At 46.1% G+C, this 13045-nt stretch overlaps 1 protein-coding gene across 1 annotated transcript in view; it reads right to left on the reverse strand.

Annotated features, from left to right (window-relative positions):
- Positions 1 to 3939: 3939 nt before the first annotated feature.
- Positions 3940 to 13045, reverse strand: part of ANAPC1 (anaphase promoting complex subunit 1) — a 34290-nt gene continuing 25184 nt past the window's right edge. Inside the window, exons 34-47 of the mRNA XM_059828492.1 lie at positions 12949 to 13025; positions 12616 to 12706; positions 12471 to 12524; positions 11973 to 12166; positions 11504 to 11590; positions 10876 to 10993; positions 9929 to 10006; positions 9425 to 9492; positions 7623 to 7761; positions 7145 to 7231; positions 6484 to 6579; positions 5937 to 6135; positions 5302 to 5436; positions 3940 to 4273 (exon numbers count right to left, since the gene is read on the reverse strand). Coding sequence (XP_059684475.1) covers positions 4158 to 4273; positions 5302 to 5436; positions 5937 to 6135; positions 6484 to 6579; positions 7145 to 7231; positions 7623 to 7761; positions 9425 to 9492; positions 9929 to 10006; positions 10876 to 10993; positions 11504 to 11590; positions 11973 to 12166; positions 12471 to 12524; positions 12616 to 12706; positions 12949 to 13025 — 1539 coding nt within the window. The 3' untranslated portion in view covers positions 3940 to 4157. The remainder of the gene's footprint in view (positions 4274 to 5301; positions 5437 to 5936; positions 6136 to 6483; positions 6580 to 7144; positions 7232 to 7622; positions 7762 to 9424; positions 9493 to 9928; positions 10007 to 10875; positions 10994 to 11503; positions 11591 to 11972; positions 12167 to 12470; positions 12525 to 12615; positions 12707 to 12948; positions 13026 to 13045) is intronic.

Genomic DNA, 13045 nt, shown 5'->3' on the forward strand with positions numbered 1-13045 from the left:
GGATGTCCCCGAGGCCGAAAGCTGAGCGAGGGAAGGGGCAGGAGGGGGGACCCGGGGCTTCCGCAGGCGTCCCTCGGGCTGCTAAACCCCTCGCGAGGCCACTTGGTTCCAGGGCAGCCAGAGGACAACACGAGCAGGGCCCAAGCGAGCATGGGTTGGGATGATTTGGATGGATGTATTCGCTTCCCACGGCGGAAAAGGGCAGGTCCCGGGTGACGGGACCCCGGGGGGGCAGGAGGACACCGCGCCGCTGCCTCTCCTCGCCCAAAGCCCAAGGGAGAGCATGCAAACAGCTTGCGAGCGCGGCATAAAAATACAACCCCAGAAAGGTGACTAAGCACTCTGGGTACCGAAGCATGACGCCAGTGGAGCCCGGCCTCCGCCCCGGCTGCGCCAGGCTCCCGCCGGGAGCTGCCACCCATAGTTATCCAGGCACAGGACCCCGGCATGGGAGGAAGAGGCCCAGGGGTGCTGCTGATGGGTGGCAGAGAACCTCCACGTCCCATCTCCCCCCGTCTCCGTGCCGTGCCTGAGCAGAGCTGCTGCCCTCTGCAAAGCCCCCCGAGGGCCGAGCAGCCTGGCTCCCACCTGCCACTGCTCGGGAGCAGAGACCGGAGCATGGAGCAGATCCTGGAGCTGCCCCAAGGACACCCCAGGCTGGGGCTTGCTGGGGGGCTGGATGGGTCCCCTTGCCCGCGGGGTGCTCGCCCACCCGCGGTGGGGGGCAAGCAAGAGCCTGGAAGGGAGCTGGGGAGGCTTTGAAGCAGCGGGATGCTGAGCACCGGGCATCCCGCCGGGAGAGTTAGAGAGGGGGTGCTGCGGGGGGACCCATCTTAGCCAGGCAGAGCGGGGGGCCCTGTGTGCTGAGACTGCCCTGCCTCACCCCCCCGCACCTCCCAGGGCACCGCCCCGAAGTCCTCCCACCACCCCACCGCAGCCAGCGCTCCCCGAGCAGAGGCCCCCCCCACCCAGGGGCAGCACATGCTCCGCGGGTGCTCGGGGACCCGCGGCAGGACGAGGCAAAGCCCAAAACCCAACCAGCACCCAGCGCCCACAGTTTAAACACGCAAAATTTAAAATATTCACCCTGTGCTGAAGGCAGAGAGCCCGGCCCAAGCAACACACAGCAGCGCGAGGAGTGTAAGGGATTGCAAGATCTATTGCATATATATATATATTTTTTTTGCGATTTGAAGTCACAGCCAGCAGCTAAAGTAACCAGCGTTTTAAACCGCTCGCAAAGCCTCGCCCGCAGCAGTAAATAGCACCTTACCCTGGCAGGCCGGGGGACCCCGGGCCGAGGCAGCCCCCCAGGGCCGGAGGGAGCGCGGGGGCTCCACGTGGGGCCCGGAGAGCGAGGTTGGCATTCGTAACGGGCGCCAGGCACCCCGAGCTGAAACTCCCCCGCCGCTCTGCCCAGATCATTGGTCCAGGTCGCGGCGGCGGCTGCTTTCAAATTCTGTTAAACCTTAAAAAGGAAACAGGAAGCCTCTCGGCTCTTGACTTCATGCAGCTCGAGAGGCTCGCACACCCACATGCACACCCACACGCTCTCCTTCCTACCCCCGAGGCTGAAGCAACGGCAGGCAGGGTGCTGCCGAGGCGGTATAGAGGGGTGCCCCAGGCACGTTGTGCTCCCGGCATCAGGCTGGACCTGCGAGCATCCTAACCCCGGCTGCACAGGGAGACGCTTCCTCCAGCCCCAGGGAAGCTGCACTTTGCACCTCTTCACAGGGGCTTGCTTAAAGCCAGCTTTGCTTTTTCATTTTGTTTGTGGTCAAATGCATCTTCACCTCCCAGCTTGCCAAGCCACCCGGCAGCGTCAGGCTCACGCTGGAGCCTGGACCACGGACCTCAGGCGCCGGACTGTTGTCCAAAACTCCTCTGAACGTGGAGAAAAGCTCTTTTCTCCAGCAGGAGAGTGACAAGCGTTAGCACACCCTCAGTTCAGGTTTCTCAGCTGTTCACTCAACATCCAGCATTTGCGCTGTCTGCTCTGCACGGGGCAAAAAAGTAACAGAGAGAAACCTGTGCCATTCGTTCGCTGTTTGTGGCAGGGGCTTTCGGAAGCTAAAAAATATTCATCCTCGAGAAGTGGGGGTGGAGAGCTAGGGAAGGCACAGTTTCATCTGTTTTGGGAAGTGAGTGTTTAATGCTTCATGTTTCCCCAATTTAGAAGGAAGAAAACAACTTCCCCAAGCTGCACCAAGGGAGGAGGTGCGCACAGCCCGAGCCCAAGCCCGGCACGAACCGCTATCCCAGGGGAAGGGCGGGCCAGGACCCCACGGTTAGACCTCATGGTTCCCGCTGGCAGAAGGAGCTAATGGATTTATTTAACACCTTTGCTAATGGATTTATTTAACTCACATAACAAAGAAGGCACCTTGGGAGTAGGTGATTTTTGTTTTGGTTTTTTAAAGACTAAAGCCCAATACCTCTGGAGCTCCAGCTGTCAGAGGGGCCCTGCAAGGTGCTCCCTCCCTCTCCTTTCCAAAAAATCTCGAATGCAAACCCTTCCCGCTGGGACGGAGACAGCTCCTGTGCACTCTGGGCAGGAACTTCCCTCAGGACACATCTGATTTCCTCTTGCCCTCGCTGCTCCACCCACGAGGGTGTTGTGCTCATCCTTTCTTGCAACCCTTGTCCTGACCCAGAGCCAGCAGCAGGACACGTGAGACCGTCACCCCCAGGTCACTCCGTGCGGCTCTCATCTGCAGAGAAAACCCATCCGATCACTTCCCCTGGCCAATGCAGGGAGCCGAGCAACCCACAAACACGATAGCTCGGGGGGCTGGTATCCGAGCTACAGCTCCAAAGCAGCTGTCTTTGAGCTCTTTGTCCATCATGTTGGTTAAAGACTTAACCTCCCCTGAAACAGGACCCTGACTTTCCTATGTTGGGATTTGTCATGGGCCCCACATGGCTGGAGCTCAGGTCCTTGCTTCAGCACATCTTAGGTGACTGAAAACTTTGGTTAATACACATTAAACACATTCATTTTAAAAACATTTAGAAGGTTTGTAAATTTTCTGCTTTCTTCGTAATCACTCTTCTCTTCCTTTGTCCATTTGTCCCCTCCCTAAAATCCTTTGGCTCCCCTGCTTGAGCGTTTGGAAAAAAAGGGGACCAAGATCAGCACAAGTCCCACAGAGTAAGATCAAATTTGAAACTTCAGAATAAGCAGAGTCCAACAGCTTGGCTCTGGCTGCTTTTCTAGTAGTAAGCATTCAACCTCTGGCTGCTTTTATTGGAGTAACTCCACCTGTTTTATGAAAAATTAAGTGCCTGGCCTGCCCAGAACAAATAGGGAACCAGCCACGCTCCAAGTACAGTGCTCTGGGGAAAGACATAAGGCATTGTAGCAGAGATGAAGGAAACACAAACGAATGCCCAATTATTTAAATTGCCTGTAAGTAGTTTCAGTTCTTGCCCAGACATAACGTAACGTAGTGGAGGCAGGTGTTTTCTCAGCAGCCACTGACTAATTGCAGAACAAAGATTAGAAAAGAAAAAAAAAATATGTAAACAGTGCAGTAGTGAGTATGTCGCGGATGAGTCGGACCAGAGCAATTTATACTTACAGAGTACCTATACTTACAGAGGAGATATGCAGTAGCCTTTACAAGACAAAAAAATAGTACATGAATGAGACTGAAAGATCATGCCAGTTCTTGAAAAGCATACTTGGCACGATGCGAGCGGCATGGCAGGTGGCTTTCTTTCTCTTCCAGCCTGAGACCCAAGAGGAAATGCAAGTTTGGCGTCTTCTGGGCTGCCTATCTCCTAAAATCTACAGTACCTCATGGAAGCGGATTAAGAGACATCAAAAGCAAAGAAGTTATAAAAACAAGGAAATTGTACGGTTCCCAGACAAGGTCTTTTCAGAATTCACCACAAAAGACATTTGTAAACAATCCTTAGTTACAAAAGTAAATTTATTATTAGTTCACTTTTACAATTTTTTGTTTAATTCATTATAACACTTTATAAATAAATCCTGGTCATAGTCACCACATCCGGGGACAAGTTTGGCATTTATGTTGTTGGAGAAGTTACAAAAATCAAGTACATTTTACCTGTATGTTTCTGAAAAGCATGAAACAACACACAGCTGCCTCTGTCCTTCAGTAACCGCACGCAGAACGAATGCCGTGGACCTACAGCACCATGGACTGCGGATTTCTAAGCAACAGAGGAGCGAGCCTTAGCAAGGCACGAACTGGCATATTCAACTGCTTGAACTTCAAAAGCAGCTCAGAGAAGTTCGTGCTTCCTAAAGAGATTAAAGAAAGAAAGAAAAATGAGCATGTATTGGTGTAACGCTTGCCCGACAGAAGAACTGTCAGTAGAGGAAGGAGAGCCAGCCAGTGTTCAGGGTGTATCTCTGGGGATGTGCTCACTGTTACTCATTTCGTTGCAACGCTGGTTAAAAAGTAAATTTTTACATTAGAATTTTAAGAAATCCCAGATTCAATCAATGTGGCAGGAACTCCCAGAACAGAGGCGTGTAACAGGTATAGAGAACAGAGAAACCCAGAATTTCCATAAAGGACTTTGGACCTGGACAGACACCCAGGCACCTGACTGGAAAACATCCAAGAGGAGACACACTAGCCTGTGAGCTCAGGCTGCCATCGCCTGCACAGGACTCCCAGCCTGGGGGCTGTGGCCTCCGGGAAGCCTTCAGCAACAGACTCCTCTCACCACTGAGGCGGTAACATTCGTGTCACACCCCTAAGCAAGCCACAGAGTTCCCCAAATCAAAGTTCAGCTGCATTTCTTTCACAACCTGAGAAACCTTAGGCAAGCAGAGGACTGGTACATCCCCAGGTTGGGCTGATGGCAGCCAAGAGAAAAGCTGCCTAGTAAAAGGGTGCAGAATTTCCCTGGATCCCAAATCAGATTACCGCTGGAAACCTAGAAGAGCACGTGATCGCTCTGACTAGGGGCTTACAGGCAAGAGATTTCAGGACATTCGGGATACGGCTAGGCTAGCCCAACAAAAAGAACGCTTTCTCCTGTCACAGCTCGTCTTATCTGGGCCTGCTGCCTGTGAGAACGTCATTGCCTGCAGGCCAGGGAAAAGCCAAGACTTTTTTTATGTGGGCTAATTCTGGCTTCTTTAGTCCCGCATGAAGTCTCTACCTTTTACGTCCAGACTCGAGACAATTAACAAAGAAAAAAAAAATTAATCTAACAGCTTTCAGAGGAAATGCCACAGAATTTACAGGATATACAAGACCAAACCCAGGAGCGTGTGTCTGTGCAAGTTCAGAGCGCTGTCCTGCACTCCAGTCTTACCTTCCAAGCCTCCAGCTGCCAGCTGACCTGGTGTTGGGACAGAGTGGTAAATAAGGAAGCAAGCCAGCATGCTCAGTTGAGATTCCTCTGTGGGCTGCCCACTTAGGTAGGAATGCAGAGAGACATCCCCTCCAGCTGTAATATACAAGACACTCAGATGGAATTTAGGGAGCATTTGTGGGAGGAAACAGAAAGGAGAGACAACAGTATTTCCACAGAAAAAGCCGGCTGAAAGGAGCCTCCATTTCCCCCCAGAGATGGGCTAGGGCTTTGTTTGCAAACCTTCTTCCTTCTGCCATGGCCACCCTACACCCTGTTCTCTGCTGTGGTCACCCCTTGCTTTGCTCCTAGAAAATTCTCCCAGTGCGATATTAGGAAAGCATTTTCTCCGGGAAACACAACCTTCCACGTTAACTAAACTTCCCACCCGATACAGTCAAACATAATTCTTCAGTGAATGTTTCACACCAAACGCTCTAAACTGAAAGCAAGTTGTTTTATGCTAACATGCACGTGCCTTCCCTTCAGTTATCATTTTTCAGTACTTTTGAGGCAAAAGTCAACCTGGATCTGTGAGACGACAAGAACGCTGAATTGCGATCATGGCTGTAGGATTAAAGTTATCTTCTTTATACCTTGAAGCCACTGATCCAAAGTGTTATCGATAGAGCACTTCATCACAGGCAGAAATTCAGAGTTCATGAAGAGTCCTCGGTTTGGATTCCTGCTCATCCTCTCCTGGTGACTTCTGGAACTGAAAAATTCTAACACCAGCTTTATCTGCCACAGCTCAAATGTCTCAGACATTTCTCTTCTTTCTAATCTCCTCACGGCCTAGCAGAGGGGAAATACAAAGTGACTGTGAGAATGTGAACTGGAGGAGGAAAGAAACATTGCTGTCATAAACATTAAGTAAATGAATCCTAAACCCCCCCTTGCCAAGGGCTGCCCTCCTGAGCACCTACTGAGAAAATACGCCGGCTAAAGTTTCCGGTGTAATTTCAGTTTTCATTAACTTAAATTATTTTCCAATTTGCCTTTAAAATCTCTGCTATCTCCCTGTAAGCTCGCTAATATGTCTCCCCTTCTTGCTTTCTGTCTTCTACAAAAATCACATGCAATGAACAATACTCTTATGCCAAAGTGTAGCTTTAAAAAAGGAAAAAAAAGTGTTTACTCCACCTGATCTATTGCTATGTACGTGGGCAGCATCTCTGGATTTTCTTGGGTAACACACTCATAAAGAATTGAGGAGAAAAGATCCAGGATTTCCTGTTTCTGATAAAAGACACATGTTTAACAAAGCACACATGCTAGATACAATTTATTTCAGGTTCTCGCATTGCTCACATTTCCTTCCATTAAAGTTAACCCATGCACTGACATTACATAAATTAATGATAGCTAACAATCCTACACAGCTTGCTTTCATTCTTGGACTTATTAAAACTAGGCATAATGCAGCTGTATTTTAGTCCCTCCCGTAAGTCATTTCGTGCAGAGAAATACAGTGCAAAACACCCTAACCCTTCTGCAGCGGCTTCCCCTAAATGCTTCAGGACACTGAACAGGACTCTGTATTTGTTAAACGCATTCTGCAATGAATACAACTGCTGTAGACAATTAGCAGCAACTGTGATGTAACCAATGGGAAAAAAAACAAGCAAAACCAAGAAAAACTATAGGGTCAACACTGTTTTACATCTTTGTGTTACAAAACATCCCTTAGAATATTCCCCACTACTTGAAGGACTGAATTCTGTTCCTCAGTTTATTGTAGGTTTTTCCCACCTTTTATTCATGCAAGCAAGAAACCATGCTAGTCCACATCTAGGCACCGTACCTGGCCCATGTTCACAGTTGGTTTGCAAAAATAATCAGCGAATGAAAACAGAGCAGGATCAGAAGTGAAAGCTGAAATCGCTTCTGGCTAAAAAACAGATTAAAACACACTCGTAAAATGAACTTTTTGGTTTTACTGCACAATTGTAGTAGCAATTTATACCCAACCCTTCCTTCCCCAGCACACAAGTGAGAAGACTGTAACCTACATAAAGCACATCATGGGCAAAACTCGTCCAACGTTTCTGTCTGCCCACGACAAACGTACATTCACGTAGCTGCTCTTAGCTTAAGCTCATCACATGCCCTGTGAAAGCCACCAGACTTCCTTTCCCTCAAGCAAAGCAAGTAACTTCAGTACTCATAACCATGCAGCAGAGCTAGGTGCTGAAAATAAATAACACAACACGACCTGCTGTGCTTCCCTCAGCCTTTCTAGAGGCAGCATTCCTGCCAGGAAACCAGTTTGGGAGCGATACCTTGAACGCCCGAGCTTCAGAGTTTCGGTGAGTAACAGTCTGTGCTAAAAGACTGCGCCAGCCCATCGGGTCCTCCTTGTAGGAGAGCTGCCCAGCTCTCAGCTTCACGTACAAGACACCACCCTTTGAAAGAATTGATCTGAAATAACAACAACAACAGCACTCACTTTAAATTGATACATATAGACAGTGAGGCAGACTTGTAAAGGAAATGTGAAGTCCAACAGCTCATATGTGACAATATCCCTGCTTAGGCTTTGTCCTGATTATTTAAATCCTGTCCCACTTGCGTATACATATAAATCTTGGTATCTTTAGGGCAGGTTGCTATAAAATGGTGATGTGATGGCAGGCAATGGTGACAAAAAAGGGATGAGCCCTACTGATATAAGGAATATAACTTCCTGAAGCCACTGCAGGTTTTTGTCAGACTGTTCTAGGATGAGCTCCCAGCACCAAGGAAAACCATGCAAGTTGGTATCCACAGCTTTAAAGGCGTGCTGTGATGGTTCTTTTTCCATGTGCAAAAAAAAAAAAAAACAACACCAAACCAAAACCACAAAACCAACAAAACCCCGCTATTCCTGACCAAGCCTACAAACAGAAGTGTGCAGCAGTTCAAAGTTACACTATTGCAAAGCAGCTGCATGTTTACCTGATTTAAGTATCAGTTGCACCATTAACTGTAGGCACTGGGCATCCTTAAAATAACTAAATTATCTGTATTGAAACTAACTGCTTAGCATAACAATATAGCAGCAATTCACATGCAGTAAGATAGGGAAAATTATTTCTCACATGTGCATTTACCTCAAAACACTGCCAGCCAGGTCCCTACCATTTTAAAGGGCTGAGGACAAGATGATGTGGCATGAGAGCTGACAAATTCAAAGCATCTGGAGACCCAGAGAATAGATGAGTCCCAAAGGCAGCAAGTTCCTCAGTCACCCACGCTGGTTTCTGCTGCGGCAGCACAGGAAGGCTCTTTTGGACAAACAAGTGCTCAAGCGTGGTAAAGGCTCAACCCAGGAGAGCAAAGCTGGCTTCTGCCTGCTCTGGTGCAGCAAATTAATCAGTATGTGCCTCCCGATCTGGGGGAATCTGCGCTCTGCCTCAGCCCTGTTTGTCATCTTTAAAAGGCATGGACCAATAGATGCTGCATTGTAGTGCCTAATTTAATCTCGATAGTGGCATTTAAAGTAACTAGAAAAACCATGTTACTGATGAAAGATGCAGCTGGCTTCTTCTGTACTACTCACAGCAGCAAGTTACACTGTAGGCTGTTAAGCACAAAGATGAGAATGATTTTACCCACAGATACTGTATTCCGGTAAGATTTCTGTTTTTCACAGTTGCCCGACGGAGAGCTAAAATGCAGTAAGCAGTACTTTGTATACTTCACGTAACATGAGAAAAATAGTATTTCACAAAGCAGTAACAGTTAGCTAACTACTGTATCAACAGTCTGGGAAACATGACATCATATCAACTCAAAACTAAACTAAAACCATGAGTTTAAGATGGTTTCTGGTACTGCTCAATCCCGCTGCCAATATCTGCGGTTTTTACTATCAGGTTTTCCCCTGCCCTGTTTTTGCATGAATTATTCACATCAATAGGCGAAACCAACTACGCAGTTTCTTTCTTCACCCTAAAGTGCTGTCAAATGCACAACAGTGAACCGATCAAAACCAGACTTCTTTCCAAACCGTAGGTGTTACAAATACAGGAGGCTTTAAAAAAATTTTAAAAAATATTACTACAAGGTCATTATTCAGTTAGGCATTATAAAGAATACTTACTTTAGATGATTCGTTCCCTTGCTTAAATCTATTAATAATTCCCAGTACCGTGGTCCCTTCACTCTGATCTGTCAATGTAAGCATTTTTATTACTAGATATAACCAGAATCATAAAATTAAGAGTTTTCCACATAAGCCTACAGTTCTTTCTGGGCCCTTACAAGGGCATGCGCCCTTTTATAGTGTTACCCACCCTGAAAAGCCAGGAAGAGCACCTAGCTTTGTCTCTCCTACACTGAAGCTTTCTGACACAGGGAACGCCTTGCTACATCAGATCTTGAAAGCGTTACAATCACAACCAAAGAGAAGAGCATGGCATAATTTAAACACGTGCTCTATAGTGACGGAATTGTCTCCAAAGCCATTACTATGGGACAGCGTTGTCCAGAGCCTGGCTAAGGTTGGACAGGGAATCAAAGAAAAGTCACTGAGTCCCTGTTCTTGCACTGTTTGTGACACAAACTGGGTGATTAAAATCCTCATTAAAATGGAAACTTCCTTTACCTGCTTCAGTAAGTGAAGCTCTGGAAGAAGCGTGGGTGCCATCAGTTCCTCGGTAGCTTCTGCATACCACTGTGTGCCCTTCAAAATACCACCAGTATTCACATATTAGTAAAGCTCATTTTCATGTGAAAAGAAAGAAAACGTTCATCTCATTTATAACAACTTCCATTGGCAGAAGTCAGTCAGTTTCTGTTCCTGAGTTCTGAGTAAATACATGACTTAGCATTGCCTTTAATGTCAGGAAACATAAGCCTAAATTAAAGGTATATTTCCCATGGATGGATCAACACATAACATCGTGCAAGTCAGGCACACTTCAACTGAAATCTGAAGGTTTGAGACAAACTGTATTATGAACATGCAAAACTCTTTGCCAGAACCACAAGGGGTCCATACTGCACCTCTTCCCCCCTGAAATCCCAAGAACCCTTACTTTAGTCCTTTCACGAGCATCACCTGTCTCACGTAACACTGTACAAAATAAATCCCGCAGAAAGGACTCTTCCCCAAAAGACGCATAATGCAAGCACCAAGGAGAAACACTAAGTTGCTGGTTTCAGCAGAATTAGGAGAAGGCTTTTAAAACCACAGATGGTTCCAACCACCTCTGTGCCTTTGAAAGTCTTTCCTCTTTAGAAAGAGGAGAACTATGATGCTGGGTCAGTCGTTACACAGTTGACTGTTTGAAGACTTTGTGGTGCCTTTTACTTGTCCTGTATTCTGCTCTCACGGTGACATGAAAGCACATGTGAGGTGTGAGTGGGCTGAGCACAACCCTTCAATTATTTGCGTAGAATTTGGCTTGTCTCCACCACAACTTGAAAACAAACCCAAAGACTGCAGGCCACAACAATGAAAATAGCGTGCTTTTGGTATATCAGAGTCTTCAGTTGTCTCCCACACCTTCTCAAAGGCCTTCGCTCCTTATTGCCTCCCAGACACATTACCTTATACGTAACCTCTATCAGTGCGTAACAAGGAGTGTTCGAATCCACATCAACGGGTGTTAAGAGCCTTGGTTCTGCCGCCAGCACGTACAAGTGACGCAAAGCCTGAAGGTGGTACCTGTGTGTGGGAATACAGAATTCAGCACTATGCAGTACAGACAGGGAAAAATCCCCGAATACCAAACTACACACAGCTCAATAACCAAATACAGCTGTCAATTAAACTGAAGATAAATTTGTAGTAATGTAGTAGGTTTTATATTTTTTTTAACATGTACGGGTTAGCTAACAGAACAGGACTTAATGAATTGTAACTAAAACTGATTAAGAGTCATAAATGGACAGATCTTGCATGAAAATCTTTTCAGCTGAGCAAACTGGAACAGTCAAGTTACAGGAGCACAGCGTAGAGCCTCAGGAAACCTGCTTGCATTTCCTCACTGATCAAAGATCACTACCATCATCTTGTATCTTCACTTATTTCTTCCGTTTTCCACTTTTTTTAAAACCTCCAAAAATTTATTTACAGACAACCTAGGTAAAAATTCTAGATGATTTGCCTCTAGATAACCTTGTCTGCAAGAAGATGATTGAGCATAAGGAAATACGAACTCTAGCAAACCCTTACCGATTGTCTGTACTGTGAACAGGGAAGTGAGGGTACAAAGCACAAAGGAGAGCAGCAATGGAAGAATTTGAAGTGCTCAGCGAGTACCTGTAGACAAACATTATCTATTAGTTTCAGTGCTGACACAGGCTGGCCAGTAGCAAAGGTGTCCAAAATATTTCGGTGTCCCAGGGAAGGGAAGGTACAGCAGCAAAGTGCGTACAAGCAAGGAATTTACAAATGTGTTCCTACAGCAGTCAAAATAAACATGTAGCAGTAGGAAATAAACACAAGCCAGAAACATTCCTATGGCATTCAAGTAATGTAGCATCTAGAAAACAACAGCACTTTCACTTGCAGCAGAAAACATCTTTATGCATCTGTACATTATTAAAAAATATTAACAAAAATCAAGTAAATTGCACACTGCTTCAGCTTTTGCAGGAGAGGCAAGAGAAGAAAAAAAACTGCCTTATAAATGGCAAGTTACCTTCCTCCTCCCAGAAAGAGAAGCCCCAAAGCCATGTGGTGAGCCAGGTGGAACCCATAGTTCATCTCTCCGCCCGTCTTCTTGTGCATGAAACGGCAAAGCTGAAGGACTTTCAGGTTTCCGGAGCCAGCCATCACCATCGCGAGAGACAGTAGCAAGACGCTCAAGCATGTTTCGAGATTATAGTGACCTGTCTTCAAGTAGAATAGGGAAGGCTTTATTACACTTCTGTGGTCAAATGCATGCTTCTGGTCGGTCTAATATGCTGCTTTCTACCCCAGAGTTCGAAAACCACATTCCACAGAAAGAGGGAGAGCGGAGAACCAGCAAAGTCCTTAACAAGAATGATTCACAGCCCTGCCACATTCTGTAAATAGTCTGTAATATAGAAAAGTAAAAGGGATGTTTTTTTTTCCATTAAGGTTTTGGTGAGGGTAATCAAAGTACGTTACACAACAAAGCCTCCTTTTCATTGAGAGAAAACTAGAAAGAACTTACTATTGAAGCTGTTGGCGCTGACAAACACTTCAGGAAATCTGTTGCGTATTTGTACTGGAAAGAAAAGAAATGCATACTAAATATAGGTACAAGAGATAAGTTACAGCTCTGTGGAAATTGAAGGGAAAAAGTAAAAACCTCTTACCAAGCACTTAAATGCTGCCAGATTTTCTGAACCAGCAAATCGAAATCCCAGTGACAAACATGCTCCAGCAATGATGTAGACATGAGCTTGCCTAATAAGCAACATAAACAGGAAATGACTAAATGTTTCTCTTTTCCTCATCTGAATACGCATCACAAACTCCTTTATAATTAAAAAATGGGAAAATTGAAAAGACAGACTTATCCTTTACAGAAAACAGAGAATAAAATTCCCTAAATATCAAGGGAGAGATTTTTTTTGCATGCTGATATCTCTATAAAGAGTTCAGCTGCATTTTTCAGAAAAAAAAATAATTTTTTACATGTTACTTACGCCAGTGTTTCTAAACTCAGGTCTTCAGATGAAGGCAGCTCTGTTGCATGAAGAGATATACTGTTCTCTCTTATGATCTACAAAAAGCGTAAGAGAT

This window comes from Gavia stellata, chromosome 23, assembly GCF_030936135.1.
Source record: "Gavia stellata isolate bGavSte3 chromosome 23, bGavSte3.hap2, whole genome shotgun sequence".
In the NCBI taxonomy this organism is placed as follows: domain Eukaryota; kingdom Metazoa; phylum Chordata; class Aves; order Gaviiformes; family Gaviidae; genus Gavia; species Gavia stellata.